We start from the raw sequence: 16,340 nt of genomic DNA on the forward strand, positions 1-16,340 counted from the left end.
GGAACTGCTAGAGAGCTCTTTAGCTTCTTGTAATGGTTTCCTACCTGGATAGATGGGATTTCGGAAAAGCTCACTGCTCCAGGTCCAGTCATTCTGTCTGTTGTAGGAACTTCCTGGCCTAGTGAATTGTGTTCTGGCTTTGGCTCCACAATTAAGCACTGAGAGCTCTGTTAGTCCAGGTGTAATGTGGATCTGAGAGATAAACCTTGGTCATCAGATCCAGGGAAGTCTGAGGGCACATGGAATTAACTTGCTTTGCCCTGAGTGGAGAGATTGGTTCCAACAGGACTTCCTGACCCAGTGATCTCAGTGTTCTTGTGTGTGAAACCTAAGGAATGCTTTTGGAGACTCTCAGTTCCTCTGCATCCTGGGACATATGCAGATGGAACTCCATCTGCTTTGGGTGGTTCTGAGGGGCTAGCTTGCCACACATTCTAGTTTCTTGTTGTTGGTTCAAGCTTTGCTTAAACCTGTGTGAGAGTTCTTGTTAGCTTCCTGTAAGTGGCAAAGTAGCCAGAGCTTCAGAGATGTCTAGCTCCAAGTGAGTCCCGAGTATTTTCCCATGGCTTCTCATCAATAGGGCATATATTTTAGCGAGTACCTTGCCCCCGGAAGGGAGCCATGCAGCTCATTGGCTGACTTCAGCACCTTGCTCTTCTTCATCATGGTGACCTTAGTGTTATTGCTGAGAAAGGTGTATGGTCTCATTCAGTTTTAAAGTCTCACAGGGTAGCCATTGATGCCAGTTTGTTCCTGAAGTTGGCATTTTCACCCAGTGACCTACAGAATTCTTTTTTTTTTTTTTTTTTGTATGTGGAGCTGAGGACTGAACCCAGGGCCTTGTGCTTGCTAGGCAAGCGCTCTACCACTGAGCTAAATCCCCAACCCCCAGAATTCTTTTGTTTAGTCAATTTTATTTGTAGTTTAAAAATATTTCAGAGCACCACGCAATTATGTGTCCACATTTTCTGATCTGCAAAACAGATACCTTAAATGGAAACTTAAAAAATCAAATTAGGTATGTGCAAAATGCAATAATTATGCATGTCATTTAATTCACGAAGTGTAATTTGCTAGAACATATTCTAAGGATTTAGAATAGGCAGCCAGAAGAAATAGGACTGAATTGAGCAGTCAACTACTTAGACATCTAGAGAGAGCAATGACTCAAGTCTGTCTAGGAGGACAGGGTTTTTTAAAGGGAAAATTGGAAATTAACTGTATTAAGATAAAGACTAGGAGAAGAATTAAAGATTGGATCTGACAGAAGACTGTCTATGCCTTACAAAAATCATTTTAAAAAAAGGTTGAGATGGTATTATTTTCCGAAATAAAAACTCACCCTGGTTTTAGGGAGTTTTATAACAGCAAAGGTTTTGGAGACAGGTGAGTTTGACATTTGAAAAAGTTACTTCACTTCTCCAAACTCATTCTTCATTGCAAAATAGACATTTGACCAACCCCAGCCCCCAAGGCTGATTCATGGGTTAAAGAAAGCCTTTTTGCAACATGGTATCTGGTGTGTGGTAAGTGCCCCAAAGCTCCTTATGCCTTAACTAATGGAGATTCTTGTAGATTTATACAAAAATTAAGAAGGCACTGGAGACAGGTCCGACCTACCTGTGCTTGGTTTCTTGTGTTGTGTAACATGTATTACATTTGCTAAAACTGATCAGTCACCACTGATACATCATTTTAGACATTCCTTTCATTCAGATTTCCTTAGCTTTCAGCTGAAGCCTCTGCCCTTCTGGGATTACAAGTTCACTTGGGTTGTTTTTTAATGTCATCATCATTTTTTGTTGTTGCAGTAAACATTCAGCAAGTGCCTCTCCCTGTCCTTCACTTCCCAGCAGTGAGACTTGCTGGTTTGGCCTTTGATGGGAAACAAGGGTGGAGCTGAACTTGGAAACTGGGTCTAGACCCTTGTCGGAGAACTTTTGGAGAACTTGGGTAGAGGTGAGTGGCCGAGCAACAGGCTTCAAACTGGCACAGGGTGAGATGTCGTAAGTAAAACCTGGGCAGCCATTGTTGAATTAAAGCCCCAGAATGGACATTGCTCTTGAGCACTGTCCTTCAATCATTTCAAAATGAATCACAGAGATTTTTTAAAAAATATATTTATTTATTAATTTTTTTTCAATTTACATACCAACCCCAGTTCCCCCTCCCTCCCCTTCTCCTGCCTCCTCACCTCCCTCCCACTCTACCCCCATCTGCTCCTCAGAGTGGGTAAGGCCTCCCATGGTAGTCAACGAAGTCTGGCATACCCAGTTGAAGGAGAGCCTAGCCCCTCCCCATTGTATCAAGGCTGAGCAAGGTATCCCACCACAGAGAATGGGCTCCAATAAGCCAGTTCATGCACCTGGGATAAATCCTGGTCCCACTGCCAGGGACCCCACAAACAGATCAAGCCACACAACTGTCACCCACATTCAGCAGGTCTAGTTTGGTCCCATGCAGGTTCCCGGGCTGTCCAACTAGTACCGGTCAGGTGTCTCTGTGGGTTTCCCCATCATGATCTTGACCCCCCCCTCTTCTTCTTCTTCTTCTTTTGAATGCCGAATGCCATTTATTGAAGGAGGGAGGTCTGAGTTGTTTTTTTAAACCTAAAGCCTTATGAAAACCTCTGGTCTAGTGTTGCTCGTTCCCACTTGCTTTTTCCCATAATTCACGTTTGTGCGCTGAGGATTAAGTGCCTTTACTTTGGTTAGTACTTAGAGTTCCACAAGACTGTGATTGTAGGTGGCCACTTGGCCATTGGAGGGTGCTGGGAGTCACAGTCTGTCACTTGATCTGTCACTTTGGGACTGATATGTATTTTGGACCGAAGTAGATCTGCTATTGCATTACCATCCACATGGGTCTCAGTGCTGAGGGTTTAGTCTCTTGCCCTTCAGGGGGACATTTCAGGCAGGCTTTTTGTACAGTACAAGCTAAGCTGACCTGCAGGCAACAGCCTTGGAAGCCAGCAAAAAGTTCTGGATTCAGTGGAAGAATAGCCACAGGCCCCTGATTGGAGAATGCTTGGGAACCACCATGACTTTGACTTGGCCAACACAAGAAGCCTTCACAGTTGAAAGGAAGCAAGCTAAACTATTGACATCAAAAAGGGCGATTTCTCACATTGTCTAACATGGCACTGGGCATGCAGAAATGCAACTCCTACCCCTCCAGAACTCAGTCTGAGGGAACCTTTCTTCACCTTGCCCCACCCCAGTCAAGAACGCAGAGATGATCTTCTTCTGAGTTTCTGGGCCATCTTGTGTTTACCACCCAGTTCTCCTTATGTTTGCTCACAAGCCGGTGTTGAGAATGTGTATTTGGCTGTCTGTCACGCCGCCTCCACTAGACGTATGGGTTCTAGATGTATGGGTCTAGCATTCGGTGAGCTTCTGCAATAACTCTCTAAGTGCCCTCCCAGCCTTCACTCTGGAGTTCCCAAACCTGCCTTTCATGAAGCAGCTCCCGTGATCACTACACAAAAATCAAACCATGTCACCTGCCTGGAAAAACCCCTCACCATTCTCCAAGGCATTTGAATAGATTCTTACCTGGGTCTCCTGCCAATTATTCTCTCTGTAACAGGACCTCACCTAGCAGTCACTTGATCTCATCTGCCTCCTTTGTTTCTCAGCAGGACTCATAACCCTCTGGAATGGCCGAGGCTTCATATTTGTCCTCCTGGGTGATATTTTACTCCCCCTGAGAGCAGGGACCTTTACGCCTGTTGACAGCCAGTGTCAATAGCAGCCTCTTGTGTTAGTGGCTGACTCTGCAGAATGGGTGAGCAATCAAAGGATGTTGGTTTCCTTGAACGGAGTCACTATGCTCTGGCAGAGGAAGGAAGAGCTGACACTGAGCACAGGAAAGATGCTTTGGATAGTACTAGGGAGTGTGGGAGATGATTAGCAGATGACTTACATCACGAAAGATCCTGCAGGCCTTGCTGTGGTATGGACTCCTCTCCCTAGGCCTCAGCATTCATTATGAACTTCTCCCAACTCTTTTAAGAACAGTTATGATGATGTCTCATCAATGGCAGACAGCATTTAGGACAGTGATCCCAGAAGACTCCATATGATGGAGCTAGTTCAGTGATGAGTAATGTGTGTAAGGTACAAGGCCTCACTTGTGTGCATTTCTGGTGATGCTGGTATAAACAGAATCACCACATTGCTAGTCAGATAAAAGTATAACAACCCAGCTATATACTGTACATGATACGTGGTCATTTTAACAAATGACTGTGTTACTTGTTTATGTACATATTATTACTCATTATTTTAAAATGTGCTCCTCCTATTTATAAAAGTTGTTTACTGAGGGGCTGGAGAGGTGGCTCCATGGTTAAAAGCACTGGCGCTTCTTCCAGAGGATGTAAGTTTGACTCCCAGCACCCACATGGCAGCTCACAACTGTCTGCAGCTCCAGTTCCAGATGCCCTCTTCTGGTGTTCAACAAACAGCACCAGGCACACATGTGGTGCACAGACATAACATGCAGGAAAAACACTCATACACATAAAAACCTTAGAAAAAGATAAAAAATCCGTTTACTGAAAAATAATACGGTATTTCACCAGCAACAGCTGTATGCATTTTGTATTTGGGAAGTTTCTCAATTGCAAGATAAGGCCATATCGAGTGATTGGCATGTGCCACCTCTGTGTCAGCACGTTATAAAAATAATCGGCTTTCCCCATGAGAAATCGCTCTGCACACTTAGAGATTAATAAGGGAAAAGCTCTTTACATAAAAACAAAACAAAACAAAACAAACAACTTTAGCTGACTGTGACTAATGCCCAAGGCAGAGCCAGCCCTCAGTAGAAGTTATTACCAACTTAAGTACACTTGAGGCTCATGCATTTTTATGCCCACTGCCACCCTCCAGTCTCCATTAGGTCCCAGCCCCAGGTCCTACTTTGGACGATTTGAACAGACACAGGAGACTGCAAGTCTGGCCACTTGGGCAGGTGGGAAATTTACACAACAAAGCTGAGTTTCTTCCTTTCTTTCTTTCTTTCTTTCTTTCTTTCTTTCTTTCTTTCTTTCTTTCTTTCCTTCTTTCTCTCTCTCTCTCTCTCTCTCTCTCTCTCTCTCTCTCTCTCTCTCTCTCTCTCTCTCTTTCTTTTTTGGTTTTCAAGACAGGGTTTCTCTGTGTAGTTTTGGAGCCTGTCCTGGATCTCGCTCTGTAGACTAGGCTGGCCTCGAACTCACAGAGAACTGCCTGGCTCTGCCTCCTGAGTGCTGGGATTAAAGGTGTATGCCATCACTGCCTGGCTACTGAATTATTTCTTAAGCACACCAGAGCTGTTCATTTTGGATAGTTGTCACGCAGGTCCATCTTGCCCACCAGGTAGAATTATACTTTTCCTGATAATGGCACAGGGATCTTAATGGCAGACCAGGACTTGATGGTCATTGTGACTCTGTGGGTGCCCCCTTGAGCTGCCATCAGTGGTGTGCTCTTTGGGGATGGATCAAATATCTGGTCAGTCCTGGTGAACAAACGTTTATATCCTAGCATCCTAAATTTTGCTTAGCTCTAACGCCTGGTGGGAAGACTATTCATCTTTGGGGTGTTTTGGAGGCAGCGTTCCCTTAGTTAAATTCTATGTTGTGTGATTTAATGTGTCGTAAGCAAATCTATTGGTAAATCTATCATAACATCAGTTCTGTTACTTTGAGTTTCTTCTATATCAGACACACTCTATGATGTTCTCACAACAGCAAATCATCCAATACTTTTAAGTGACACATAACTGTATTTCCCTCTGGTGATTTGTCCCTTTCTATGTTATGAGGAGACTTGGGGGCTAAATTCTGTGCTTGAAGTTGTTCATGGTTAGACATGCTCATAATGACTTTACAAAGCTCCCCCTGCCCCCCCCCCCCCCCCCCCCCGCCAACTTGCACCCTAACAGCACAGGGCTGAATATCACTAGGGAGTGTAGGAGGTCAGAAGGCTGGAGTGAGAGGGTGCTCTGAGAAAAACCAGAGAAGATAGAGGGAAAAAGAGGTGCAATTCAAGGAGGAGGAGGAGGCAAAGGAGGAAGAGGAAGAGGAGGAAGGAGACAGAGAGAGAGAGAGAGAGAGAGAGAAGAGAAGAGAAGAGGAGAGGAGAGGAGAGGAGAGGAAGAGACTGATATTAAGGTGGGGCTGCCCTAGGCTCTGGGCCATGGGATCCTGCCCCCCTGCTGTACCTGCCCCTGCTGTTCTGTTCGCTGAGCCCCACTGTGAGCTCTGCACCTGCAGTTTCCAGTTGTGAAGGCAAACACTGGAGAATGGGCAATAGAACGAGAGAAAAACCTGTGAGAAGCCCACGGTTTCTCTCCTGGGGCCCATTTCTCTGTCTCTTGAGCGGGTATCTCTAAGAGGGCCAGGAAGTCCACCTGGTCTTGAGACAAACATGAGCCTAAGAAGCTTGAGCAACCATTACATCATTCCTGCTATTGTCTTGGTAATTGGAATGTCAAAATCCATGACACAGTGTTTTCTAAAATATAAATTTTAAGCAACTCTGGGAGGTGGGGTGAGCAGAACTCCGAGGTTGGGTTCTGGGGTTGTGTAAGATTGCTTCACTGGACTGCTCAAAACAGAGGCCTCTTCCCAGCAAGGTCTTGGCAAACAGGACAAAATGGCAGTAATTTACTTATCCAGTGTATCAAATTTAGGATTATAATCTGAGCCTGAGCCAGGTTTTGCTGCCCCTCCTCGATAAGCCAATTGAAGGGGTCAAGTTGATATTGGAAAGCAGCAAGAGGAGATTCGTTCAGTGTGGCCACATTGCAAAGAAGGATAAGGGGCCCCAGTGAACACCCAAGTCCATGTTCTGGGCCCCGAAGTGAGATTAAAATTTAAGTAATGGGAGGAGGATGTGCGCATCTCAGCAGCCCAGGTCTCCATGTGGTCCTGCCCTGGGCTTCAGTCTCATTCTGTAAGGCAGTATGACAAGTTGTTAGCTGTGTGAAATCTCTCTCCTACACACAGAGTCCCCCTGTGACTGGGACAGTTTCCTTCTCCCAGTATGGGATTCCTGGGAAATTTCCCATTATGGGGTGCAACGTTTCAATAGTTAGATAGTCTGTCTGAGAGGCGCAGTGTCTGTTCCCTGTCGTTGCTATCAGGCTCATCTCAATAGGAGCATGTTGTATGTCTCTAACTGAGGGACATTTTATCTTTTGACCCATTGACGTGTTTTGAGTGGCACCATAACAGGGTCTGTTAAGCTTTCAGCTAGACTATGCTGTTGTCACTATCTTCCAGCAGGCTCTGTGCGTGTGGCCTCTTGTTACCCCTAGTCTATTCCATAAACCTTGGGTGACATGTCCAAAGCACAAATATGATGCTAGAATTATTTCCTTTCCTGCATCCTTTGCTGTGTCTGCCCTTTGCTCTCCCAGCTGAAGAGTGAACTTTTTGGTTCCCTATCTGTCCTGTTCATCTCTGTAACTTTTACTTCTCTCCCTCATATGTCCATGCTCCTCATTCCTACACAGTCTTGTACATGCCACACCCAGGTCTTTTTCTGAAGTGTTTTTGTATCTGTTCTGAGATGTCTGCTGCTCTTAGCCTCAGTGCATTTTGGTTCTCGCTCCTAGCTAGGCTTGGTGGCTTATGTGTAAAAATTCCAGTGCTCAGGAAGCCAAGGCAGGAGGACCACAGCAAGTTTGAGGCTTGCCAGGGTTACATAGCAAGATACTGTTTTTATTTTTTGTTTGTTTGCTTTGTTTTGGTTTTGTTTTTGTTTTAGAAAGAAGGAAGGAAAAAGGAAAAGAAAAAAATAAAAACAGTCCTCAGATACATTCGAGTGCACTTCACCAGCTAACACTGACCATCTCAGGTTGCAACTCAGTATTTTAAGTGTAGTGGTAGATGATGTATCGGCAAATTCTGATATTGGAGAAAAGCCACCTCCCCTCTGGGGAGACAGCTCTACAGATGGGTGCCATTCCAGCCTCAAGGTCCCACTTAGTGTCACATCCCTTGACTTTTTCCTTTTCATATTAGAAGGCCCAAGGTCCTGTTTGGTCTTCTCTACAGACCTTAGGGCTCCTGGCCAAGCCTTACTCAGTGCAGGTGGCTCCTTGGGGTAGTCTGGAGCGCCTAGCACTCAGTAAGTGTCCAATTAATGCATCCTGAAAGAACCAGGGGCCCAAAAAGTGAATGGATAAGGAAATTAATTTCGTTCCAAAATTCTAGAGACTTCCTGATCCACACAGGACCTAGATCAGATTCAGACACAGCTATTTATGACCTCCTTTGTTTTATAAAACTAAAACTTCAGGGAACTACTTCTGCTTTGGAACACAGAATTTGGAGTAGCCCAAATCTGTGTTCCTAGCCATGGTCACTCAACATGACTCCAGAATAAACTCTCTCTTACTCCCTTTGAGATGAGAGCTGTGGTTTTGTGTTGAAAACAGTAACACTCATGATAACAGGTCTAGATCTGAGAGGAGCTCTTTCCCTTTATTAAACAGACCAATCGTTTTTTTTTTTTTTTTCTAATGGGAAGGAGGGGACTCAGTCACCATGACTGACTCTGTTTAGCTATTTACAGAAAATCCTATGGGACTCTGCAAAACTGGGTTGCTCTGAGTTATTGGCCTGGATTCTAGAATGGCCACCACACTCAGAGGTCACAGAGACATGAGACAAGAAGCACTCTCGGCACTAGGAATGCCCATCCTGTCTGCCCTTCACCAGAGGCCAAGTCTCTGAGTAGTGGTGTGGCCTCAAAGCTGCCCCAGTTAGTCACTTGCCACAATGGCTCTGCTTCCTCTGTGTGTGAACCTCTGCTTCCAACTTCTTATGGCTCTAGGCTTTTCTGACCTTCCTTGTTTAGTCATAACCAAGACTCTGTCTCTTAGAAAGCAGAGGCTGAATGGAGTAGGGACAGTGACTGCAGCTCCAAAGGAGACTCGGGAACAGGACTCACAAACTGGAGCCAATGTCCTTGCTGGCCTGAATTCTTGTCCACTGACTAGGGACTGGAAGAGCTTCCTCCATCCTGTGGAGATCATCTTGTCCTTGTAGCTTACAGATTCAATCCTCAGGCTCCACAGGCTCTGTGGACCAAGTCCAATCTATCTATAGGAGCCAGGGAATTTGAAATGAAGAACCAGGGGAGCTCATCCCCTTCACTGGCAAGTGAGTGTTTTCACCCCACTGTCCTGCAGCAGCCATGGTAGACTTGGGGGTAACTGCCACTTCCATCCATGTGAGGACCACAGCAACCCATCAGTACACACACTTAGGATTCTATGTCTATTGGGAGAGTTGCCTGCCCCCTTGTATCCAGTAAAGAGTTTGTACGTGCCTGCCTGTGTTCTGTATATCCTTACTCAGTGCAGCTCCCCAGACATGGAACAGTTTAGGTCCATTTTGGGAAGACTTTCCAAAGGGGAAGGGGAGAGAGGAGGGGGATGGGAATCAGGATTATATATATATGTATATTACAGCAATAAGAGAGGTAGGACTTCGCAATGCCAAGGTAGGAAGACGTCTGTGGAAGGGACAACATGTTTTTGTTTTCTCCAGTGACAAGGGCCATTTGACAAACTGGACTGAGGGACTATGATCTGAGAGGTAAGGCCTAACATCAAAGACAGAGACATGGTGAGGAAGGTAAGCCTTAGTGGTTCAGAATGGACATAGGTTGCTGGATCTTTTTTTTTTTTTTCCCTTCTTATGATTAAATGGAGGGTTTGAGCTGTTTATTACTCAGACCCCTGGGAAGGACAAGCGCAAAGGAGGCAGAAACAACATGCAGATCACTGGAATGGATAAAACTTTATTTATTTATTGTTTCCCAGCTCCATAACTAAGGCCATTTGATAAGACATTCCCTTTTGTCTTGGTTGGGCAGGTGCAAGGTGGCTGGTCTCCTAATTACTTCCCAAAGCCTGAACCGTGGCTGTGTTCCTTCCCACGTAGGTTTTGCTCACTCGCATGCATCTTCTCATGGGTGGCAAAGACCAACTTTGCTACCAGCATCACAAACTCCTCAAAGGCCAGCTGCTTGTCATCATTTGTGTCCAGGTCCTCCATGATGTCATTTATGAGTTTTTCCTTCTTTTTCTCCTTCTGTGGGTGAAACAGAGGAGACTGTTAGAGCTGAGGGTAGCCAGGGAAGAGGACCCTGGAACACAGTGAATGACTAGATGGCAAACACATAGGAAAATTTGGCCCCAGGGTTTAGGTTTAGAAATAAAAATAATGTACTGAGTGTTCATGATGGAGTAGATGCTAAACATGTATAAACACTTTCTAATTTGTTCCCCAGACAGCCCTCTGCCTTGGACACTAGGACTCCACTCTATAGAAGATCAAGCAGTTAGTAAGTCTAGAAACATCCCTCATTCATCTTTATAACTACTTTATAGATAGAAATGGGAAATGGCCGTCTGAAAGGTAGATCATTTTTACAGGTAGTGGAGGCTGGGAGGAGAAGAGAGGAGGTGTAAATCTGAATCTGATTTGGAGGATTGTGTACCCCCCGACTCTTCTCAGCCTCTCAATTATTCCCACTCCAGTCCTTTCCTTGGAGGTAACTAGTTGGTAAAGTTTATTTAGGCTTAGTGGGGGAGACACCCAGGAAACCATGGGATCTTTAAGGGCCAAACCACGCTCTGCTGACCCCAAAGGGGGTGTGATAAAGTGTGGGGGAAGACTCAGATAAAGGGGAAAGATCAAGATTTGGCAGCTGATGCATCAGATGGCTGCCAGTCTTCCACTCACTTGCTGGGACACCTTGGCTAAGCAACGCCCCCTCCCACAGCCTGAGTAGTCTGTGTTTGAGGACCCAGTTTCCTTGGCCCATCACTCTGCTTCTGTCAGAGGATGTCAAGATAGGGCTTAGAATCGGTAGAGGGATCACAGGGAAGACACCTGCCAACGTAGCTTCATGTACACCCTTGATCTACCCTGCTTCAGTGCCTTGCTTGCCTGATATGCCCACTTTTGAGGAGATGTCTGTGTCCCTAATACCTCCCACGATGACAATTCTCCAGTTTTCCTTGGTCCCAAGGGGCCTTGGGACCAGCCCACATGGGATGACCATAATTTGGGCAGGTTCCTCACTTGCCCTGGGGAGAAGTTTTAAAAGAATAAAGGCTTTCTCTGCTTTTGACACACATACATACTCACTCCCTCCCTGGTTGCTTCCCTCCTGTGCCTCCATGGTGGCCATCTTTCCTTTCTTTCACGTTATGCTATTTTCTTTAGTGTCCTCATAATGCATATAATGCTCTCTCACCTAAAGACTGGATCATGGCTCCATCACCTTGAATCTCCCTCTCCTAATAAAGCCCATTCTAAAGGGTAATTGGTCTCAGCTTCCTTCTCCAGGAACCGACTGAGCCTGCCATGCCACCTCATTGTTTCAACATCCTGTGAGTTCTTTACCAGGGACTCAGCTAAAGTGTTACCCCCTCAAAGGGGAGGTCCTTTTATTAATTAAAAAAAAAACTCTAGCCAGTTACCCCATCCTGCTCTACCCAGCACAGACTACCCACAGAGCTCTTCAGTTCCTCCTGACTCCCAGGCCATTGGATTTATTTGTGTCCTCAAGGTTGTGGGTCACCACCATTGGGATGATGGAGTCCAGAATCATCTCTACATCCCTCTACCCAGAATATGGTACCACACATTGCAGATGTTCAACTGAACAATTTCCTGACTCATGTCTAACTTTGCACTGCTTCTGGTGGGAGGTGGGGTTGTCTACCTGACTGTGTACAGAGTGCACCCTCCTCCCTTACTAAGCAAACCTCACCTTCATAAAGTTTGCCAAATCGCTTTTCACCATATTTTTGAATTCCTTCTGGCTCAGGGTGTCTGTGTTTCCTTCCGTCCTAGCGTGCTGGTGGAAGACTTCAATGATGGTGTTTATGTTGCGCTCCATCATGGATGGTGTTTTGGTGGCCATCTTCCTGCTCCTCTCTGAAAGAAGGGGAAACAAAGATCAAAATACAAGGTAGGACCAGCATCCAGCTTCCCTGGCCTGGTCTCTGGCCACTGTCAGACAGAAGGGAGGGAAAACACAAAATAAAAAGAACAGTCTGGAATGTAAAAAGGCAAAATATTTTATAGTAAAATTCTTAGAAAAAGTGAAGGAAGATGTAAAATGGATAGGGTTAACCAAGGAGGGCTGGAAAGAAGGTTGGCCAAGGGAAGGAATGAAAGATCTAGTAGGCAGGTTCCTCTCCGGAGAAGATGAAGCTCACTTACCAAAGCTAAAGAGCTGCAGAGTGTTTGGCAAGAGCAGAGCAAGGCCAGCATTTATAGGCAGCCCCTTGCTAGACACACGGTCATCCCTGGGAAAGATTGCTTCACAGGTGAGCAGTGTGGTAACCCTGCCAGTGAGGGAGCTGGGTGGAGCAGGAAATGTTCACACAGCCCTTCTTGCTTTTTTTTTTTTCAAAATTTCCAGCCCTGGAGCTTGTTTGGGAGGAAACTGGTTAGTTGGCCCACTTCCCTTCTGTTGAATCCCCCATCCCCATCTTAAGCAAGGCAGTCTGCCTGCCACACCTCTGATACTCTTCATTACCCTGTCCCGACTTGTAATATACAAAGGGTGTTAGGGAATCCATAGTGGCCATCTCGCTCTGTCTTTGTTTGGTATGTGGATACTCTGTCCCATTAGTTTATGGAGGACCTAGCCTTCTCCTGTGTTTTTCTGCTCTCTTTGGGAAGGGTGAGGGGTTGTCATGAAGTTCTTGAGTGGAATTAGTGTTAGCAGGATCCTCAGAGGTGGTAACTCTTTGCCACCATACATGAATCTGTTGTCCAGAAGGGGACCTGAACAAGACCTTTTTTTAGCTGCCATGTGACCTTGCAGGGACTGAACTCAGATACCCCAGCTCGTGTTTAGGGACATCTACTACTACAGTCCCCTCTTGCATCCTAGTGAGGATCTATCTTCAGCACAAGTGTGACTCCAGGCACTCAGCGTCACTCTTGAAATGCTACGCCAGCTGTCATTCATGTTCCCTAGGAACTTACATCCTAGAAGACAGCTGCTTTAAAAATGATTATTAACCTATATTAACTGTACAAAGCAGTGGGTTCCCAGCTACCATTCATGTCCCCGAGGAACTTACATCCTAGAAGACAGCTGTTTTAAAAATGATTATTGTCTTAAATTAAGCAATGGGTTTCATTTTAACATTTTCATAATGCATATAATGTACTTTGATAAAAGTTTTCCCTCTATCCCCTTTTCTTACCCCCTTCTCTATTCTGTTCACTCCTTCTACTTTTCTGATAGTCTTCTTTCATATTCTTTCTGGGGGGAGTGGTTAATCAACTCATCCTTTAGATCATGAGTCAGAAAGCAAAGTTTCTTTAGTAGCCTGCCAGGGGCCACAGACTGGGCAGCAGCCTAGGTTCCACCCACAGCCCCTCTCTCTGCTTTCCTGTCCTGTGTCTCTCATCCTTAATCTTCACATATGAGAGAGAACATGCAATGTTTGTCTTGTGAGTGTAGTTTGTTTAACATGATAATCTCTAGTTCCCACTATTTTTCTTGTAAACGGTACACTTAGTTCTTCTTTATGGTTGAATAAAGTTTACGTGCGCGCGCGTGTGTGTGTGTGTGTGTGTGTGTGTGTGTGTGTGTGTATGTGTGTGTGCACCACATTCTCTTTATCCATTGATCTATTGATGGGCACCTAGGCTTCTTATATGTCTTGACTATAGTGAAGAGTTCCACAATGAACAGAGATGTGTGGATATGTCTATTGTATGATGACTTTGATTCCTTTGGCTATATATCAGGAATAGCAATGCTGGGCTAGATGATATCTTCACAAAGAACCTCCATGCTGATTCTCACGGTGACTGGATTAAGTTACATTCCCAACAAGTTCCCCTTTGTTCATATTCATTCCAACACTTTTTGGGCCTCTTTTCTTTCTTATTTACTTATTTTTTTGAGACATGGTTTTGTTCTGTAGCTTTGTTTGGCTTGGAGTTCCCATGTAGATCAGGCTGGCCTTGAACTCACAGAGATCGACCTTCCTCTGCTTCCAGAGTGCTGGGATTAAAGGCGTGCGCCACCATGCCCGGCTGTTGCTTGTTTTCTTGATGGTATTTTCTGTGGTTGAGGTGAGATGGAATTAGGAGTTTTGATTTGCAGTTCTGAAATGGGTAATGATATGAATATATGTCATACATTTATTGGCTGTTTGTATTTGCTCATCTGTAAAAATGTCTGGTCAGTGAATTTGCCCAGTTTCTGACTGGATTATCTGTTCTTTTGATAGTTAATTGTTCCACGTTTTTTGTATATCCCTTGTTAGACGAATAGCTGGCAAATATTTTCTCTCATTATGAAGACCGCTATTTCACTGCTGTTTCCTTTGCTTTCCAGAAACATGTTAATTCGATGTAATCTCACTGATATTTCCTCAGCGGTTGGCAGATAGTTTTGCTGGGTATATTATTCTAGGCTGGCTATCATAATCTTTTAGGACTTGGAATGTCCCAGGCTCTTCTGGCGTTCAAAATTTCCATTGAAAAATCAGCTGTCACTCTGATGGGTTTTGCTTTATGTGTGACTTGGAGTTTTTTTTTTTTAAGCTTTTAATACTCCTTTTTTACAAATTAAAGTGACAAATATACTCCTTTTTATTGTTATTAACATTTCTCCAGTGTCTTTCGGTAACAGAGCACTTGTCTTGTTTCATTCCACTATTGGCCATGGTTGGGCCTGCAAGACTCCCATCCTTTTCGCCTCAAATGGAGGTCCTTTGTATGTGATCATGTGGTGTGTAGGTCAGGCTGGATCTGCTCCCAGACCTTCTTCTTAGGGTTCAGCTGCTTGCCAGGCTCTCCAGTGAAAGCATGAAAAGTCATTCCATCTCCAGGAACAGACCCATTGGGAGGGGCCTGAATTTCCACTTTCTCTGGTGGACTAGCACACATCACCGCTGCTTAAGACAATACTGCCTGCATGTTTGCTGGCTTCCATTACAAAGTAAACATCACCGTTTGATTTTGCATCTGTTCTCAAGGAACACGATTCACCGGTGCACTGAAAACTGTTCTCGGGGCTGCTTATCCCACATCTACCTCTACATACAACAAATCTGCATCGGGGTGTTTCTTGGCATTCATGATAGAACCAATTCGAAGATCTAGTCTCTGTACATCTCTTAGAGTCAGCGCTTGCTGCTGCTACAGCGGCCTCTTCTCCCCTTTCTCTCCTTTAATTTCAGTTTTCTCTTTCACCTTCTTTTCTTCTCCTCCCCTAATTTAATCTGCTCTTCTGCACCAGAAGAGGCAGTTGTTACTAGTGTAAACTGTAGACACTTTCAGAAACTGCAGAATTAGCTTGCAGCAGGGTACCAGGTGGGACTGGTATTTGCGTCGTTCCATTGTGAATTTCTGCCCGATTAGCTCTTGCTTTAGTTTTGTTTGTCAAAGTTTGCCTGCAAAATTGCTTTCTCCCTGAGAAGAGCAACCTGCTGCTCGAGGTATGCACTGTTCTGATCCGTCTCTGCCCCTTTTTGTTACAGCAGCGTTGGTTGCCATCTTTGCCCAGAAACTGGCAGAAAATCATGAAGCAGCCAATCTCTGCTCTGGAGCAGCCTCAGCAGGGTACCACTACACTGTCTTTGTTAGGTATGCTTAATATTTGAACTGTGGTATGCTGTGGGGGTTTCCTTTTCTGGTGTTGTCTAGTTGGTGTTCTGTGTGCCTTTTGTGACCGTATGGGTGTGTCTTTCCTTACTTCGGGGAAGTTATCTTCTATGATCTTGCTGACGATTGTTCTATGCCATTGGCTTGGGATTCCTCTCCCTCATCTATGCCCATATTTTGAAGGTTTGGTTTCTTTCCATGGTGTTCTACATTTCCTGTGTGTCCCTTTCTGTATTTTTTCATATTCCTTGCTTATTTGGTGTAGATCCCCTACTTTATCTCCAAGTCCCGATATTCTGTCTTCTGCTTGCTTCATTTGACTTGGGCGGCTTTCCTTTGAGTTTTCTGGCGGGGTTATTGGGTTTTTCAACTCCACCTTCATTTCATCTTGCATACTCTTTTTATTGAGTTCCATTCTCAAGGCCTGCGTTGACTCTGTCGTTTCCTCCTGCTTCACGTTTTTGTTTTCCTGGGCATCACTCAGGTGCGTGTTCTCCCTCAGTTCTTTCCTCCTTAATTCCACCGAGCTGCTTCTCCGTGTCTTCTTTAAATGCCTCGAATTCTTTGATGAAAATTATGATGGTTCTTTTAAATTCTGTGCACTGGCATTCATATAGGTAATTCTCATCTGGAAACATTTCAATAGGACTAGTAGGTTCTAGAGAGAAGATATTAGCTTGATACTTTA

At 44.9% G+C, this 16,340-nt stretch overlaps 1 protein-coding gene and 1 pseudogene across 1 annotated transcript; both read right to left on the bottom strand.

The window, feature by feature from the left end:
- Nucleotides 1–9,819: 9,819 nt before the first annotated feature.
- Nucleotides 9,820–12,249, bottom strand: S100a9 (S100 calcium binding protein A9). Its single transcript, XM_036191313.1, has 3 exons — nucleotides 12,239–12,249; nucleotides 11,784–11,950; nucleotides 9,820–10,093 (listed from the first exon to the last, which is right to left on the bottom strand). The coding sequence occupies exons 2-3, from the start codon at nucleotides 11,934–11,936 to the stop codon at nucleotides 9,899–9,901; spliced, it is 348 nt and encodes a 115-aa protein (XP_036047206.1). The 5' UTR covers nucleotides 11,937–11,950; nucleotides 12,239–12,249; the 3' UTR covers nucleotides 9,820–9,898.
- A 2,358-nt stretch (nucleotides 12,250–14,607) lies between these two features.
- LOC118586188 lies at nucleotides 14,608–15,550 on the bottom strand (annotated as a pseudogene).
- Nucleotides 15,551–16,340: the final 790 nt, after the last annotated feature.

This window comes from Onychomys torridus, chromosome 6 (assembly GCF_903995425.1).
Source record: "Onychomys torridus chromosome 6, mOncTor1.1, whole genome shotgun sequence".
NCBI lineage: Eukaryota > Metazoa > Chordata > Mammalia > Rodentia > Cricetidae > Onychomys > Onychomys torridus.

Excerpts from the sequence above, each read along its gene's own strand:
- S100a9 (XM_036191313.1), bottom strand. The coding sequence starts at position 11,936 with ATGGCCACCAAAACACCATCCATGATGGAGCGCAACATAAACACCATC. Across the intron at positions 10,094-11,783 it reads ATTTGGCAAACTTTATGAAG|AAGGAGAAAAAGAAGGAAAA; the intron begins GTGAGGTTTGCT and ends TTTCACCCACAG.